General features: G+C 64.1%; 3 protein-coding genes across 3 annotated transcripts; 2 read left to right on the top strand and 1 right to left on the bottom strand.

Moving 5' to 3' along the window:
• The first annotated feature begins 437 nt into the window (after window positions 1-437).
• On the top strand, window positions 438-4,613 carry CHLRE_02g080050v5 (uncharacterized protein). The gene is made up of 6 exons (XM_043059222.1): window positions 438-541; window positions 858-991; window positions 1,147-1,234; window positions 1,538-1,646; window positions 1,938-1,997; window positions 2,253-4,613. Exons 2-6 carry the CDS (start codon window positions 928-930, stop codon window positions 3,453-3,455), a joined length of 1,524 nt encoding a protein of 507 aa, XP_042926856.1. The 5' UTR covers window positions 438-541; window positions 858-927; the 3' UTR covers window positions 3,456-4,613.
• Window positions 4,614-5,262: 649 nt separating this feature from the next.
• Window positions 5,263-6,547, bottom strand: CHLRE_02g080000v5 (uncharacterized protein). The gene is made up of 3 exons (XM_043059221.1): window positions 6,432-6,547; window positions 5,879-6,313; window positions 5,263-5,774 (listed from the first exon to the last, which is right to left on the bottom strand). The coding sequence occupies exons 1-3, from the start codon at window positions 6,440-6,442 to the stop codon at window positions 5,747-5,749; spliced, it is 474 nt and encodes a 157-aa protein (XP_042926855.1). The 5' UTR covers window positions 6,443-6,547; the 3' UTR covers window positions 5,263-5,746.
• A 100-nt stretch (window positions 6,548-6,647) lies between these two features.
• Window positions 6,648-15,723, top strand: CHLRE_02g079926v5 (uncharacterized protein). Its single transcript, XM_043059220.1, has 15 exons — window positions 6,648-7,501; window positions 7,643-7,907; window positions 8,118-8,282; window positions 8,465-9,367; window positions 9,552-11,467; window positions 11,594-12,254; window positions 12,404-12,484; window positions 12,627-12,970; window positions 13,098-13,175; window positions 13,326-13,417; window positions 13,529-13,619; window positions 13,792-13,893; window positions 14,095-14,539; window positions 14,794-14,857; window positions 15,007-15,723. Exons 1-15 carry the CDS (start codon window positions 7,422-7,424, stop codon window positions 15,213-15,215), a joined length of 5,496 nt encoding a protein of 1,831 aa, XP_042926854.1. The 5' UTR covers window positions 6,648-7,421; the 3' UTR covers window positions 15,216-15,723.
• The last annotated feature ends 1 nt before the right edge of the window (window position 15,724 follows it).

Below are 15,724 nucleotides of genomic sequence, written 5' to 3'. Positions count from 1 at the left end.
GACATGGCCGTGACGTGCACGATTGTTGGTGCGCGTGCACCGAGCCCAATGATGGGTCAAACCTGAGGGACAAGCGTGATTCTAGTAGTTCCCCGGCGGGCAACCAACGGGAGAGACTGAAGGGATGCGGATAGCCCAAGTACGGAGAGACGAGCATTTGCATTCCAGCACTGGAGTCGACAGCAGTCGCTCGCGAGAGGCCTGATAGAATACTTACCGCAGTAGGATTGCTCGTTAATCCGTGCGAGAGGCTCAATAGCTTCGATGCGGAGAGTACAAGCGCTGCGGGGCGGGCGGGTTTCCGGACGCCCTGATGCGCAGGATGCGCCCGCGGGTCATGAGGGGTCACGTCGGATGGATTTGGCCAGCTTACAGCTGTGTGTATGGTGCCTGCTCGCGCATTCATACTTTTGTTTACATATAATATAAAGTTACCAGCCGCAGTTGTTCAAAGTGCAAAGCCATCTCAAGCATCTCACCTGTGAATCCTCGGTGGCCTCCCTGCCGCTCGCCGCGCGACCCACGAGGCAGCACGTCGCAAGTCAGTGGCTCTAGTTGCGATGCCGTAAAGCGGGCTGTGAGGAAAGCGGGAACCCGGGCTGCGCGCTGCCGCACTGGCCGGCAAAAAGCCGCAAACCGGGGCGGCGGGTCATGTCGCTCATGCTTGTGGCGCTGGCATCTGCCGTTTCGGGCGTGGTGGCGACGCCTCGCAGCGGGGGCAGGACCGTCTGCGTTTGACCTTCCGGAAGCGTTTGCAGCCACGGCGGTGTCGCTGCCACGCTTTGGCTGCTGGCCTGCTGCTGTCATTTCCCTGCTGAGTTCAATTGCAGACGTACGCCCTGGCTTGCTGTGCGCAGGCTCGCCGGCCCTTGCCGCGCTGAACTTGCCAAACGGGAACGCGGCCGCCGCGGTTGCTGAGCTGCAGTCATGGGCGACAAGAACGCCACTTACATTATAGAGCGGGCAAAAAGGAGCGGGGCCGCCTGCCAAGGTGAGGAGCAGGAAGGCGGTATAGGCGGCCTCTACGTACCGAGCTGAGCTTCCCGCGCAACTGGATCGCACCGCGTAAGGAATCCTCCGAGCCAGCCCCATCACCCCCGCTGACCCACGCTGACACGGTTCACTGCTACCCCTGCACTGCTGCAGCTTGTGGCAGCACGATTGGCAAGGGTGAGCTGCGCCTGAACTGCCAGTTCTGGCACCCCGGCACGCAGTCCCTGTGGAACGCGCGCAGGTGAGCTTGAGTGCCGGCACGCAGCGCGTCCATATTGTTTGATCGTGCGCCTTGACTTGTGTCAAACCCTGGTAATACTCAATTTTGGTCCGGCTTCAAACCCTGGTCGTACTCAGTTGCGGTCCGGCTTGCAAGCAAACTGCAATTGCCATATGGCCCGATCGCGACCTGCGTCTCTGCCTTCGGGAGCGGCTACGGTAGCAAGGGTGCACTGGCTGCAGCAGCCCGCACACGGGACGAGCACGGCTGTAGCGTGAGGGGCCCGCGTGTCACACACAACTGCACATCCAATGCTGTGCACAGGCACATCGGCTGCGTCACCGGGCGTGTGGCGCTCAACACCCTCAGCAAGCACGGCGGCGTCTCGCAGCTGCCGGGCTTTGACGAGCTGACGGCAGAGGAGCAGAAGGAGGTGGGTAGGTGCGTGGCAGCAGGCGCGATGGCCTGGATTGGGGCGGGTCGTGGTGCTGGTGGTGCTGGTGGTGCTGGTGGTGCTGGTGGTGCTGGTGGTGCTGATGGTGCTGGTGGTGCTGGTGGTGGAGGGGGTTACGGGGCACCCGTGATACTTAAGTAGGAGGTTTATGTGCCCAAACACACGCACTTACTCCCATGTTGCAAGCGTAGAGGAGGCGCCGCCTGACGTAGGTATGGAGCGCTGCTGAATACGCATGTGCCATTGTTGCGCCTCTCGGCCCTTGCACAGGTCGAGGAGCTGTGGCTCTCGGCCATCAGGGATGACGCCACGGAGGGCCTCGCGCGCGAGGTGAGGCCGGCAGCCAGGAACTGCGCCTGTGCGCCCAACGTCCCAAACTTCCCCTTGCTTCGCGCTGCCATCCAGCACGTGCTGCTCAAACCTCCTCCTTGGCTCAGCCGTCTCATCCGGCAACCATCCCCTGACCCACGTCGTGCCCCCTCCCGTCGGTTGGGATTGAACTAAAGCACCCCCTCCTTCCTGCCCACGCACACACACACACACACGCTCACACAAACACACACACCTCGCCTCCCAAACGCGCAGAAGTTGGGCCGCTCCCGCAAGCGCGCGACTGGCTGCCAGAAGGAGGCTCTGGACTTCATCCAGCGGCACCACCCCGATATCGTGGCCGCACTGAACGAGGACGCGCAGCTGATTGCGGCGGAGGAACAGCAGCTGGAGGCACAGGCCGACCCGGAGAAGTTGGCCCGCACCAACAGGAAACGTGCCAAGCAGGACGCCGCCGCAGCCACGGCCGTGGGGCAGCAGCAGCAGGCCGGGAGTGAGGCCCGGGCCGCGGCGGGCGCCGGCGGCGGCGGCAACGCCTTTGCTTCGCCCGCTGCGGCGGCGGCGCTGATGACGCCGCTGCAGCTGATGCCGGGCCTGCTGCTGCCGAGCTTCCCGCCGGGCCTCCTGCCAGGCCTGAGCGCCAGCGCCACGGGCCTACCGGCGGGCACGCCGGGCACGCCGGCCACGCCGGCTGAGAGCCTGTCGCAAATGGCCAAGCTGCCGCCCGCGCAGCTGCTGGCGATCAATGCTTACCTGTCCCAACTGCTGCTGGCGCGCAAGGCCGCCGCCGCCGCCGCCGGCGTCGACGTCGGTGGTGCAGCCTGCGGCGCTGCTGGCGTCGCTGCGGGCGCGGCCGGTAATCCCGACGCGGCTGCGGCCGCGGCGCTGGCTGGGGGCGTCATCACGCCGGAGCCGCTGGTGGCGCCGGGCGAGATGGGCATGAAACAGGAGCTGGGTGTGAAGCAGGAGCTGCTGGACTCGTTCACAGCCGCCGCAGCCGCCGTCGCCCCGACACAACCGGCGGCGGCGGCGGACTTTTCCTCGCTGCTGACGTCACCGCAGCTGCTGGCACCTGGCACGCCCACCCGCCAGCTGTCGGCGATGTTCACCACGGCCGCTGCAGGCGGGTACGATGGCAGCTACGGTAGCGGCGGCCTCAGCGGCGGCGGCTACGGCAGCCTAAGTGGCGGCGATGGAGGCGGCGGCCGCGATGCGGCCAAGCCGCTGCGCACGTCCACTCGCCGCCGCAAGGCACCAGTCCAGGATGACGTGTTTGTGTACGGAGCGGAGGCGGAGGCAGAGCTAGAGGTGGAGGTGGGAGCAGATGGCGGTGGCTGGGATGGCAGTGGCGCCGTTGCTGTGGCCAAGGCACGCAGCGGGCGCGGCCGTGGCCGTGGCCGTGGGGGGCGCCGCGGGCGCGCGGGTGCTGAGCAGGACGACCCTGACTTTGTCGCGTAAGTGGCCGGCCAGCCAGCCAGCCAGCCAGCCAGCCAGCCATACATGACAACGCCATGACTACTGCAGATGCCGGGTGCTGTGGCGGCCGTGCAGTACCGTATGCAGCGGGGCATGCGTGCGGTGGCGGCGCCATGACAGGCGCACGTCCATGTTGTGAAGCCTCCATTTTGGACGTGGGTTGTAAGGTACTGCGCAGGAGCGGGCTTGTTTGCAAGCAGCAGGGATTGTGCGCGATGGCTGAGCCCGCGGGCGTTGCGCGTCTGTCCACAGCAACACCGTCCTGATGCCAGTGGCTGCGGTCGCGGTTGATTGGAAGTTGGTTGACATGGCGGCAAGTTAGGGCCGTGATGGATGCTTGCCGAAGAACTAGGGCATGAGAGACACATATGGCACGGTAACACCTGAGAAAGATTACGCAACCTACGCGGCGGCGGAGACCCTTGAACGTACGTAAAGCAGTTGGTTTGCTGCATGTGTCGTGGGGCCGGGCTGTACCATCACGCTGTACCATGTACGCTATGCCGGCCGGCGGTAAGGCAAGTTTGACACCTGGTTGACACCAGCGCCGGCCTCGGCCAAAACAGCTTCGTGGTTTGGACGGGTAAGTTGCGGTTCGGAAGCGTCAATAAGCTTGGGCAGACATTGTGTGAGAGGCAGGTGTGGTGCGGCGCACGACGAGAGCAACACGGCTGTGTATGCCCTTGTGTGTGGTCGATCGTGGCGGTGGTCAAGTCCACGGCTGGCCCAAGGATGCACCTGGAGGTTGTTGCGTTGAGGCAGGTCTGTGCGTGCGTGCGTGTGTGTATGTCCCGCTTTGACTCGGGATCAGGGGGGTAAGAATCCCGCAGACGCCCCACACCCTTGAAATGGAATGAGGTTGACGAGAGCGTTCATTCAGAATTTCGGGCCCTATGGGCCCTCAAAGGCGAGGGTCGGTCGTCACGGTGTGCCGGACACTTTCGTCTGGGCCTCATAAGACAGCCGGGCAAGTAGTCCAGACCGCAGGGCCCCTATCTTAATGTCTCCAGACATTATTCGGCCATTTTGGCCGTTTCCTAGACATTCCTCCCAGGGGCTAATGTCTGGGGCGAGACTTTGTTGGCCCGGGTTTGGGGCGGGTTATGTCCGAATTCCTATGGAGAAGTCCCCAAACCGCCATGTGCCCAGACAAAAGACGGCGGCTACCCCGAAAACAAGGGCTTCAGGGAGTGCACGGCACGGTCGGTCGTCGGGGCGGGGGGGTCGGGAGGTTTTGGAGGCTACACACACACCCTCACGACCCCCCCTGTTGGGATGATCATTGTGCACCAGCGCGGGCATACCGCCGGAGGATGTATTTACCATCGTCTGCTACCGTCTTCGCCCAGCAGCCTAGTCAAACCTGGAAGTCCTCTCCCCCTCTGCGCCCCCCTGGTTTAGTTTGGGCTGGAGTTTACAACACCCCCAAGCCCAGTCCGCCGCTCGTCCCCTTTTGTGCGTACCCCTTTCCTCCTTGGTGCGACCCCCGCCCCTCAGGCAACCGCGTCGCTCAGCTGTGCGCTCACATACCGTTCAATGCGATAGTACCCAGAAGGAGACAGATCATCAACGTTGACCGGGTCGGTGGCATCGGCTTGAGGAGGGCCGCCGCCCGCCGCCGCCGCCCACCGCGCCAGCTCCACCGCTCTCATCAGGGGTTCAGGAACCCCTGGCTCTCATGACGCGCCAAGGCACGATGGCGCGGCTGGTAAAACATTAACGCCCAAGTTACTGGTTGGCGTCGTCCTGTATTTAGTGTGCAGCGTATTTCCAGACCCCCAACTCCAGGCAGGAGACATCGTTACAGTGCCCTGCACGGGTGCGACATGCCCCTACGGTAATAGGGCCATTCGTGGCTCTCGCCAACGCCGCGTCCCCACACGCCGAAGCAATGTGTTGAGTTTGTGCCTAGAACAGATGACCACTCAGGACGGTGTACAGGATAGGACAGGGTCAACCCATCTAGCTCCCTACGTAAACAGACCTAGGCCGGACGTACGGCTGGGGAAGACAGGACAAGTGCCCTGTCCTCCATAGTCTGCACACACACGCTGCAGCACACCCTCCCAATCACTCGCTATCGCTATCCAGGCACTGCCATCAATCCGGGTCAATGCAGAGACGGCCTGCTCTGCGCATGGGCTTCAGAGCTAGCGAAGAGCCCGCATGAGCCTGCCTGACTTCCGCGGAATCTCGTGGAATCCCGGCACAAAACGGTGTAGCATGTGCTTGATTGGTTAAACGTCTGCTCATGCATACTTGATGCAGCATTGTTAAGTGTTGGTATGCTCGTCGCTGTGTCTGAGTTTTGGGGAATGGGAAAGCCAGGAACAGGCACATAAAATTTCGTGGGTGGCAGACACGTCCACCCAACAGAAAGTTGGCACCAAGGTCGGCAAAGGCACAGGCACAGGCACAGGCACAGGCACAGGCACAGGCACAGGCACAGGCACAGGCACAGGCACAGGCACAGGCACAGGCACAGGCACAGGCACAGGCACAGGCACAGGCACAGGCACAGGCACAGGCACAGGCACAGGCACAGGCACAGGCACAGGCACAGGCACAGGCACAGGCACAGGCACAGGCACAGGCACAGGCACAGGCACAGGCACAGGCACAGGCACAGGCACAGGCACAGGCACAGGCACAGGCACAGGCACAGGCACAGGCACAGGCACAGGCACAGGCACAGGCACAGGCACAGGCACAGGCACAGGCACAGGCACAGGCACAGGCACAGGCACAGGCACAGGCACAGGCACAGGCACAGGCACAGGCACAGGCACAGGCACAGGCACAGGCACAGGCACAGGCACAGGCACAGAAAGGTACGTGGCCTGCGTGGCAAGAGCAGAAAGTTGCGTGGGTGCAGGGTGCCTCACACATGTAAGTAGCTACCGTCACAACCAGCAAACACGGCACTTACAACAGGCCTTCAGCCCCGGTGCAGCCTGCCTTGAGTACATTCGGCGCTATTACTAAATTTCTTCCCACTCGACTGGCTCGACGTTTCAGGTTCTAGAAACGGTTTCGCTTGCTCGACCAACCGCCGCACCGATGGGCGCGGAAATTCGAAAGTGCTAATACAGCGCGATCGTTTGTGCTGTTATGTACAGCCGGCTAATTGATATTGAACAGCTTATTGTCACATTCTTTCCATCGATGCAGTTACGGAAAGTCTGTCTTTCGACACGCTTCGCTCCATTTGTGACTTTGTGGACACCACATCCAGTACATTACTAGCATTAATACAATGTCTTTCGCGCTCAGGAGTGGATGCTTCTGACGGTTTCGCGGCCAAACAGCCCGCTACAGCCGGCGCGCGCGACGAGCGAGCTGGTTAAGGTGAAAAATGCAGTCTGCATTTCCTTCAGTAGAAATCGGCTATGCGCTGGACTAGAGGCGGCGGTTCGGCTTGGTGACTGGGCGAGCGAGGTGCACCATCGTCCGTTTCACCTTCGTCCAGCCTAGAGTCCCTTAGCTAGCATGCGGCGCACATGCTCATGTCAGCTACATTGCGTGGGATAGCTTGCTGCATGTCAACAGACGTGCAATAGTGGGGAAAGAGCGTCGCTCGGTTGGCAGTTCGCGGCGGACTGTGGGCAACAAAGCCACTTTTGCACAGCTGTTTTTGTTAAACATTCTTCTGAAAATTTGTGTATAATCTGCAATTCTTGCACACTGATTTCGGTCTCTAGGCCGCTTTGGCGGGAACAGCGCGAAATGAAATGGCAGCTGGTCCCGGCCGCAAGCGCGGCGATTCCGCTAAATAACAATGGGACATTACACTCATCGCTGCTGCTATATAGCACTGACCGCCAGCGTAGATGATCCAAATCCTTGGAACTGGGCCCATCCAGCGGTTGGCAACACCTTGTTCCTGAATTCTAACGCGCTGCTGCGGGCCCTGGGACCTATCTACCTTTCTGTGCGTGCAGACCAAGCATGTCGCCCAGCTCGTCGCTTAGGCGACAAAGCAACCGGTGGCGGCAGCAGCACTGCATCTCTTTGCTGCTGGTTAGCTTGTCAGTCAGCGCTGGCAACTCTGCGGGGGGGCTAGATGGTGTTCACGCCGACGTCGTTGCAGGGCATGCCACGGTGAACAGCCATCAGCGTCGGTTACGTGCCCAAACATCTCCATCACCGCCCCGTCCCGCGCCACCCAGCCCTGCCCCCACCACGCCGGGCACGCCCTGCACTGACGTGCGGCTGTACGCCTCTCAAGGCGGACCCGAGGTGTCCTTCATCACCGGCCCCGTGTACGCGGGCGCCGCCGGCCAGGTGGTCGGCAACGCCACGATGACTGTTAACGATGTGGCAGATGTGCTGAACATCACCCTTGTGCGCAACGCCGCCAGCCCCGACTGGTCGGACTCGGACGCTTTGTGGGAGGTGTGGGACAGCATCGCGTCGCTCAACGCGAGCATCGACGTGAGCCGCGTGGGCACGCAGCGGGGGTGGGCCATATCAGGGGAACTTTTCAGTCGGTTGCAGCCGGCGTACTGCCCTGGCGTGTGCCTGGTCTGCTTTACTTCCTGCACGCTCTTGTGTGCGCCCCGCCTGTCATGGGACCCTGTTCTCTAGCATTGCGCGCGCCGTTGCTGACGGCGCCCTGTGTTTCCCCACCTTGATGACCTACAGGGCCCCGGCTGCTCCCGGCCCAACGCCCTGGGTCAGTGGAACCACGTTATCACCAATGGCAACACCGGCTTCTTCAGCGTCATCATCCCTTTCTCGCTACTGCGCGTGAACGCGTCCACGTGTGCGCCCCGCCGCTTCTTCGTGATGGTGCACACGGGCGTGGGGGTGAGTGCCACGGATGGGCTGTGAAGGACCAGACCTTGCGCTTGTTTCTCTTGGGTGGGCACTGATGAGTGTGCTCCGTGCCAGGCACCCTGCCAGCAGTTCCTGACCATGCCTTTCCTAGACTGCCACGCTTGCGCACGCTACGCCCCTCACCGCCCTACCCCTGTTGCTGTCCGCCTCAGAGCAACACGGCAATGCTGGGCTGGCGCTACATGACCGCCAACTCCAACCAGCTTCCGGAGGTGTGCACCGGTGTGTCCGGCACCGCCAATTCGTGGTTCGGGCTGGGAGACTTCTACCTCGACTGCGCCTCCTGCGGCCAGCAACAGCCTCCTTCGCCGGCGCCACCCAGCCCAAGGCCGCCCTGGCCCGCGCCGCCCTCCCCACTCCCTCCCAGCCCCCTCCCCCCCAGCCCTGTGCCGCCCAGCCCTCGCCCGCCCAGCCCCGCGCCTTCAACCCAACCCGCGCCGCCCAGCCCCGCGCCGCCTAGCCCTAAGCCGCCCAGCCCGGCACCTCCCAGCCCTGCACCGCCTAGCCCTAAGCCGCCCAGTCCTGCGCCGCCCAGCCCCGCGCCACCCAGCCCTAAGCCGCCCAGCCCGGCACCTCCCAGCCCCGCACCGCCTAGCCCTAAGCCGCCCAGTCCTGCGCCGCCCAGCCCCGGGCCACCCAGCCCTAAGCCGCCCAGCCCGGCACCTCCCAGCCCCGCACCGCCTAGCCCTAAGCCGCCCAGCCCGGCACCTCCTAGCCCCGCGCCACCCAGCCCTAAGCCGCCCAGCCCGGCACCTCCCAGCCCGGCTCCGCTCAGCCCTAGGCCACCAAGCCCCGCGCCGCCCAGCCCCCAGCCGCCGACCCCTGAGCCGCCCTTCACCCCGGAGGTCACCCCCGAGCCGACCTGCTCCACTGCAATCATGCTAAACTCCGACGGGATCGTCGTCACCTCGATGACCGGGCCCATCTACGCTGGCGCAGACGGTCAGCGTGTGGGCAACATCACCATCTACCACAATGTGCCGTCATCCGGCAACATGACAGTGGTGGTGAACTCGTTTGTGGGTCCTTGGGACAAGGATGACGTCCTGTGGAAGGTGAGTGGAAATGAGCGGGTTGCAGGGGACAGTACGGGATGTTATGAGTCAGTGCACGTCACGCCAGGCGCACACTGTACTTGCTCGCTATTGCTTACCTCCGTCTCAGACTTCCTGCCTAGCCTTCTCTGTAGCCGTATCATTAGCTCAACCATGCCGACCACCCCACGCTGCCTATTTGCAGGTGTACAACATTTCTGACTTCTACACAGCCATTGGCGTTCCCGGCAACACAACCGGCGAGTGCTCGCGACCACGAAATCTGGGCCGCGACTTCCATCACATCGGTATGCAGGGCAACAACGGCTCCTTCTCCTTTGTGGTGTCGTACGGCGGTCTCGGGGTGCCAGTCAACGCCTCATGCTACGCAATGGAGTTCGCAATCATGGTAAAACTGGGTATCAGCGGCGAAACCGCGTTTGGGAGCTGGTTTTATGTGTCTGATGCGCCAGGCGGCTACAACAACTTCACAGAAAAGTGCAACTCAACAACCTCGTGGTTTGGCTTTGGCAACTTCGTCATCTCTTGCCCGTGTGACTCTCTATCGCCGCCCAGTCCAGAGCCGCCCAGCCCGAGACCACCTTCCCCCGTCCCCCCATCTCCTGGCCCTCCCTCGCCCGAGCCTCCCAGCCCGGCGCCCCCGACCCCCAACCCGAACCCACCCAGCCCGGCGCCTCCGTCACCCGAGCCTCCGAGCCCTGCGCCTCCCTCTCCGGCGCCTCCATCGCCTGCGCCTCCTAGCCCGGAGCCCCCGTCCCCCGCTCCCCCTTCCCCTGCGCCTCCTAGCCCCGAGCCGCCCAGCCCCGCTCCGCCTTCTCCTGAGCCTCCGTCGCCCACTCCTCCCAGCCCGGCACCACCCAGCCCAGCCCCTCCCAGGCCTGCTCCTCCCTCGCCCGAGCCTCCCAGCCCGGCGCCCCCGACCCCCAACCCGAACCCGCCCAGCCTGGCGCCTCCGTCACCCGAGCCTCCGAGCCCTGCGCCTCCCTCTCCGGCGCCTCCATCGCCTGCGCCTCCTAGCCCGGAGCCCCCGTCCCCCGCTCCCCCTTCCCCTGCGCCTCCTAGCCCCGAGCCGCCCAGCCCCGCTCCGCCTTCTCCTGAGCCTCCGTCGCCCACTCCTCCCAGCCCGGCACCGCCCAGCCCAGCCCCTCCCAGCCCTGCTCCGCCCTCGCCCGAGCCTCCCAGCCCGGCGCCCCCGACCCCCAACCCGAACCCTCCCAGCCCGGCGCCTCCGTCACCCGAGCCTCCGAGCCCTGCGCCTCCCTCTCCGGCGCCTCCATCGCCTGCGCCTCCTAGCCCAGAGCCCCCGTCCCCCGCTCCCCCTTCCCCTGCGCCTCCTAGCCCCGAGCCGCCCAGCCCCGCTCCGCCTTCTCCTGAGCCTCCGTCGCCAACTCCTCCCAGCCCGGCACCGCCCAGCCCAGCCCCTCCCAGCCCTGCTCCTCCCTCGCCCGAGCCTCCCAGCCCGGCGCCCCCGACCCCCAACCCGAACCCGCCCAGCCCGGCGCCTCCGTCACCCGAGCCTCCGAGCCCTGCGCCTCCCTCTCCGGCGCCTCCATCGCCTGCGCCTCCTAGCCCGGAGCCCCCGTCCCCCGCTCCCCCTTCCCCTGCGCCTCCTAGCCCCGAGCCGCCCAGCCCCGCTCCGCCTTCTCCTGAGCCTCCGTCGCCCACTCCTCCCAGCCCAGCACCGCCCAGCCCAGCCCCTCCCAGCCCTGCTCCTCCCTCGCCCGAGCCTCCCAGCCCGGCGCCCCCGACCCCCAACCCGAACCCGCCCAGCCCGGCGCCTCCGTCACCCGAGCCTCCGAGCCCTGCGCCTCCCTCTCCGGCGCCTCCATCGCCTGCGCCTCCTAGCCCAGAGCCCCCGTCCCCCGCTCCCCCTTTCCCTGCGCCTCCTGCGCCTCCTAGCCCCGAGCCGCCCAGCCCCGCTCCGCCTTCTCCTGAGCCGCCGACGCCGACTCTCTTGCCACCCAGCCCGGAGCCGCCGTCTCCCACACCGCCAAGCCCGGAGCCCCCCAGCCCGGAGCCACCCTCTCCGGAGCCGCCTTCGTCTGCGCCTCCTAGCCCGTCGCCTCCTAGCCCGGAGCCACTGATCCCGGAGCCGCCAAGGCCTGAGCCACCGTCTCCGGAGCCCCCGTCCCCCGCTCCCCCTTCCCCTGCGCCTCCGAGCCCTGAGCCGCCCAGTCCCGCTCCGCCTTCTCCTGAGCCGCCGACGCCGACTCTCTTGCCACCCAGCCCGGAGCCGCCGTCTCCCACGCCGCCCAGCCCGGCGCCGCCTAGTCCTGCGCCGCCTTCGCCTGCTCCTCCTGTGCCGCCTAGCCCGGAGCCGCCGAGCCCAGAGCCTCCCAGCCCGGCGCCGCCTGTGCCGCCGAGCCCGGAGCCGCCCAGCCCGGAGCCGCGTAGTCCTGCGCCGCCTTCGCCTGCTCTTCCTGTGCCGCCTAGCCCAGATCCGCCTAGCCCAGAGCCTTTCAGCCCGGCGCCGCCTGTGCCGCCGAGCCCGGAGCCGCCCAGCCCGGAGCCGCCTAGTCCTGCGCCGCCTTCGCCTGCTCCTCCTGTGCCGCCTAGCCCGGAGCCGCCGAGCCCAGAGCCTCTCAGCCCGGCGCCGCCTGTGCCGCCGAGCCCGGAGCCGCCCAGCCTCGAGCCTCCTTCCCCTGAGTCATCGCCGGGGTCACCCGACCCGCCTAGTCCGGAGCCGCCCAGTCCGGAGCCCCCGACTCCTCCCAGCCCCGCGCCGCCGCGACCCCAGGCAGACCCGTCTGTCAGGAACCCGCCCCTACCGCCCTTCCCAGCCACGCCACCCAATCCGGCGCCCGGCGTTTGCTTCGGCTGCTCCCAACAAGGCTACACTACGGATCTGCAGGAGCCTTACCCGAACTCCCTGGGTTGCGGTGATCAGGTACGGGCACATGAACGGGCACTCCAACATAGTGCGCGCGCTGAGGTTAGCGCTGGGCCAGCCGCAACCACTGACTGAATGTGGTGGGAGCGTTCCGGGGTTCAGGAGCCCTAATCGCATCCACTGCTTCCCTCATGCCTTATGCACAGGCGACCTGCATTGATGTGGACGTCGACTCATCCCTGTGCGTCTGGCGGCCGGAGGGTGGGCGCATGTACCTCTACTGCCAGGTGCGGACACAGGACAAAGCGACACGAGCGTTGCCTAGGAGGCTCAACTTTTCATGCATTCATGCAAAAGTAACTTTGTCATGAGCTTCACATCCTTCCAAAACTCAACCCCATATGGCCATGTCCCATTTTCGGACGACAGGTTTGCATGCTATGGCCTCGCCCCGGCAGCAAGTGCTCCTACGACTTTGTTCCGTCGTCCGATGGCGCACGTGCCGGCCGTACACGCACCGGCAGCGTCAGCACCCGCACCGGCACCGCAGGTGGCGTCCGCCGGGCCCAGGAGTCCCAAGCGGGCCCCACAATGGGTAGTATCTGCCTAGCTGACAGACTCAACCCAGTCATCCCGGAGCCCGGAGCCGCACCCAGCCTGGCCGCGGGTGGCAGCAACTTGACCCGCCCTTGGGAAGCAAACAATGCTTCACGATACTGCCAGTGGGTGCGCTGGCGCGACACCAACCAGCGCCCGCAAGATGTCCTGTTCAGGTCAGCGGGCGGCGTAGGGGCGTGGGCTGCTGAGTTGCTAACACGCTCTGATCTTTGCGCCTTGAGCTAATGCTTCACGGGAAACGGTCACTTGACTGGACGATGTATCCGCTTTCCTCGCCCGCAGCATTCGCGGTGGCAACACGCCGTGCTCCACGCTGAACGGACAAACATACGTCAGCGTGCGCGGCATGGATGCATATTGGTGAGCCCGTCTGCCCGGGCAGTACCGTTTTGCACGGCTTTGTGTAGGTGTGTGCAGGTGGGGTTCTATGCCTGCACTGTCTGACTGCTGCACTCACAGTAGTAACCCTATGACCACATCGCCCATTCCTCGCCACCTCGCACACCACAGTTCGGCTCCCAACTACTTCGAGAACGGCACGGTGGCTGGGTGCCAGGGCAATGCCGGCGATGTGTACAACGAGTGCTTGTGGAAAATCACAGGCGAGGGATGGGAATCTGCAGAGGAAAAGCCGTGGCGCCCCCTGAGTAGTCACTGCCGATGCACCGCCCATCCGCAACTCAACGGCACCGTCGCCGCTCGCCTGCTCGCAGTGCCCCGTCCCGGCGGCCAATACTGGAACTGCAATGTGTGCGTTCCCAACATCACCGAGCCCGTGCCGCCACTTGCGCCGCGCCCGCCTAGGTGGGTGCAAGCTTCATCCGGCATAACTCGCCAAGGCATAGTAGTGGGGTGGAAGGAACGCCCACGATTACACAGCTATAATGCAGGCTCGCTAGGAAATCGTAGCATGAGGTGGACGTTTCTCTACGACCAATCCTACCCTTGGCTGACTTGTCATCCTTTGCCCATACAGACCTGGTGCCCAGCCCAAGCAGAATGCACCACCGTTTCCCCAGGCGCCGTCTCCGCCCACTGGCCCCAGCACACCTGGCAACTTGAAGCCGCCTCCGCCCAGGTGCTGTGTCTAGCTTGCTTGTCCGCACGTGCTTTTGTACTGGATCTGGGATGCCAGTTTGCATTACCACTGCCCAGGCGGCACACCAGCCACCTGCATTGCTCCCGCCTGCCTTGCCGACTGCTGTATACCACTGCAATTTATGATTCTGCTGAGCCTCTCACCTTTCAACGCGCCACCACCTCTTGCCATCACACACAGGCGGCGCCCCCCGGCCGTGCCCTCCCAGCGCGTGCCGGGCTTCCCATATTGCGCCTGCCAGCGCCGAAGCCCGCGCAACACGCCCTTCGCCCTAGAGTATGCGAACTCCACCATTCTCCCACCCATGCTGGACGGCTCGCAGCGCGTCTCACACTGCTTCACGCTCCAGCTCCAAGTTTGCAACCCGGACGCGTTCTGCTGCCCCCCTAATCGCATGGACCTCAAAAAAATTGAGTTCTCTGTGGGGACGCAGTGCCGCAGCGCCGTCAAACTGGTGCTCCTGGACGGCATGTCGGTGCCGTGGGCCACAACCGCGGACAGCTACCAGGGACAGGGCGTGCTGACGTGGAAGCTGCCGGGCTTGCAGCTGACGCAGGAGGCGGTGGGCGACAAGGGCGCCATCAGCCTGTGCATGGTGCTATCGGCGCCCTGCACGAGCATCGAGGTATGTGCTGTGTGTGTGTGCGCGTGTGTGTGTGTGTGTGTGTGTGTGTGTGTGTGTGTGAAATATAAGGGAAATGTGTGAGTTTGTGTGTGCTGTGGTAGGTGTGCGTGCTGGGGCAGCTGGGTACATACTCTGACACACCGTAAACGCAAGACATAGCCGCAAGCAAGGACCACATGGTTGCATGGGTACACGGTAGACGCGCCAAAATGTTGTCCTGACGCTTGGCCACATGGCATTGCTGGTGTGCACAGGAGTTCTGCATGGGGCCGTCCTGCCGGCACTCCATCTTCAACACACCCGAGTCGTGCTGCCCAGGTGAGATGTCGGGCTGAGGTGAAACCTGAGCTGTGGGCCCCCATTCAAACAACAGTGCACATGTCCATTCTGCATGCCCATACCCATCCCACGGCGCATGCTTGCAACCCCTCCTGAAACCATGCGGCCATGACCCCTGCAACTGGCAGTGTCGGAGGCTGAGATTACCTACGATTTCGACGAAGTGCCTGGGAAGCAACGCCGCCATCTATCGTCGTCATCATCTGCTGCTTCGTCCCACGCGATTGCGGACGGCATCATCACGGACACTGCGGAAACTGTCGGCGTCACCGACTCGCGTGGTGCGCCTACTTCCTGGTCCAACCGCGCCTGGAGCATCCAGCGCCGACGTCGGTAAATTCAATGCTTGACATCACTTTTGTGCACACGGGGTTGGCTTTGAATGCTTCCCCGCGGTAAGGACTGATTAAAGACTAGTGTGCATGTGACTGTGGCGGGTTGTCGGCAACACATCCCCACATTGCAGGGTAGATAGACCAGTCACCTGATTCATTGTGCCGTGATCCGTGTACATGTACGGCAGTCTTACTCGAAAGACCTTGTCTGTGTGGATGAGCAATAATGCCTCTGAATTGCAGGGATCCAAATGATCCATTCCATAATTGGAGCGGCTGGTTGACGTTGAATGCTTGCACCGTAGGATGCGGTGCAGTACGTGTGGCCAAGCAATATGACAGGCTTGCAGGTGGAACGCGCACCAGCTGATATAGGACGGCAGGCTGAGAATTTTGCTCTGTGGTTTGCTTGGATGCTTGGGTCCAGGTTGGCAGCAGGAGTGTTGAGTGCACGTGTGTGAGGTGCCTTTCGCGTGTGCTCCGCCTGCAGCTGCCGTAACTACGCTCGTGC

This window comes from Chlamydomonas reinhardtii, chromosome 2 (genome assembly GCF_000002595.2).
Source record: "Chlamydomonas reinhardtii strain CC-503 cw92 mt+ chromosome 2, whole genome shotgun sequence".
Lineage (NCBI taxonomy): Eukaryota > Viridiplantae > Chlorophyta > Chlorophyceae > Chlamydomonadales > Chlamydomonadaceae > Chlamydomonas > Chlamydomonas reinhardtii.
The sequence above is the reverse complement of the archived record's forward strand: the minus strand, read 5'-3'. Positions and strand labels throughout refer to the sequence as shown.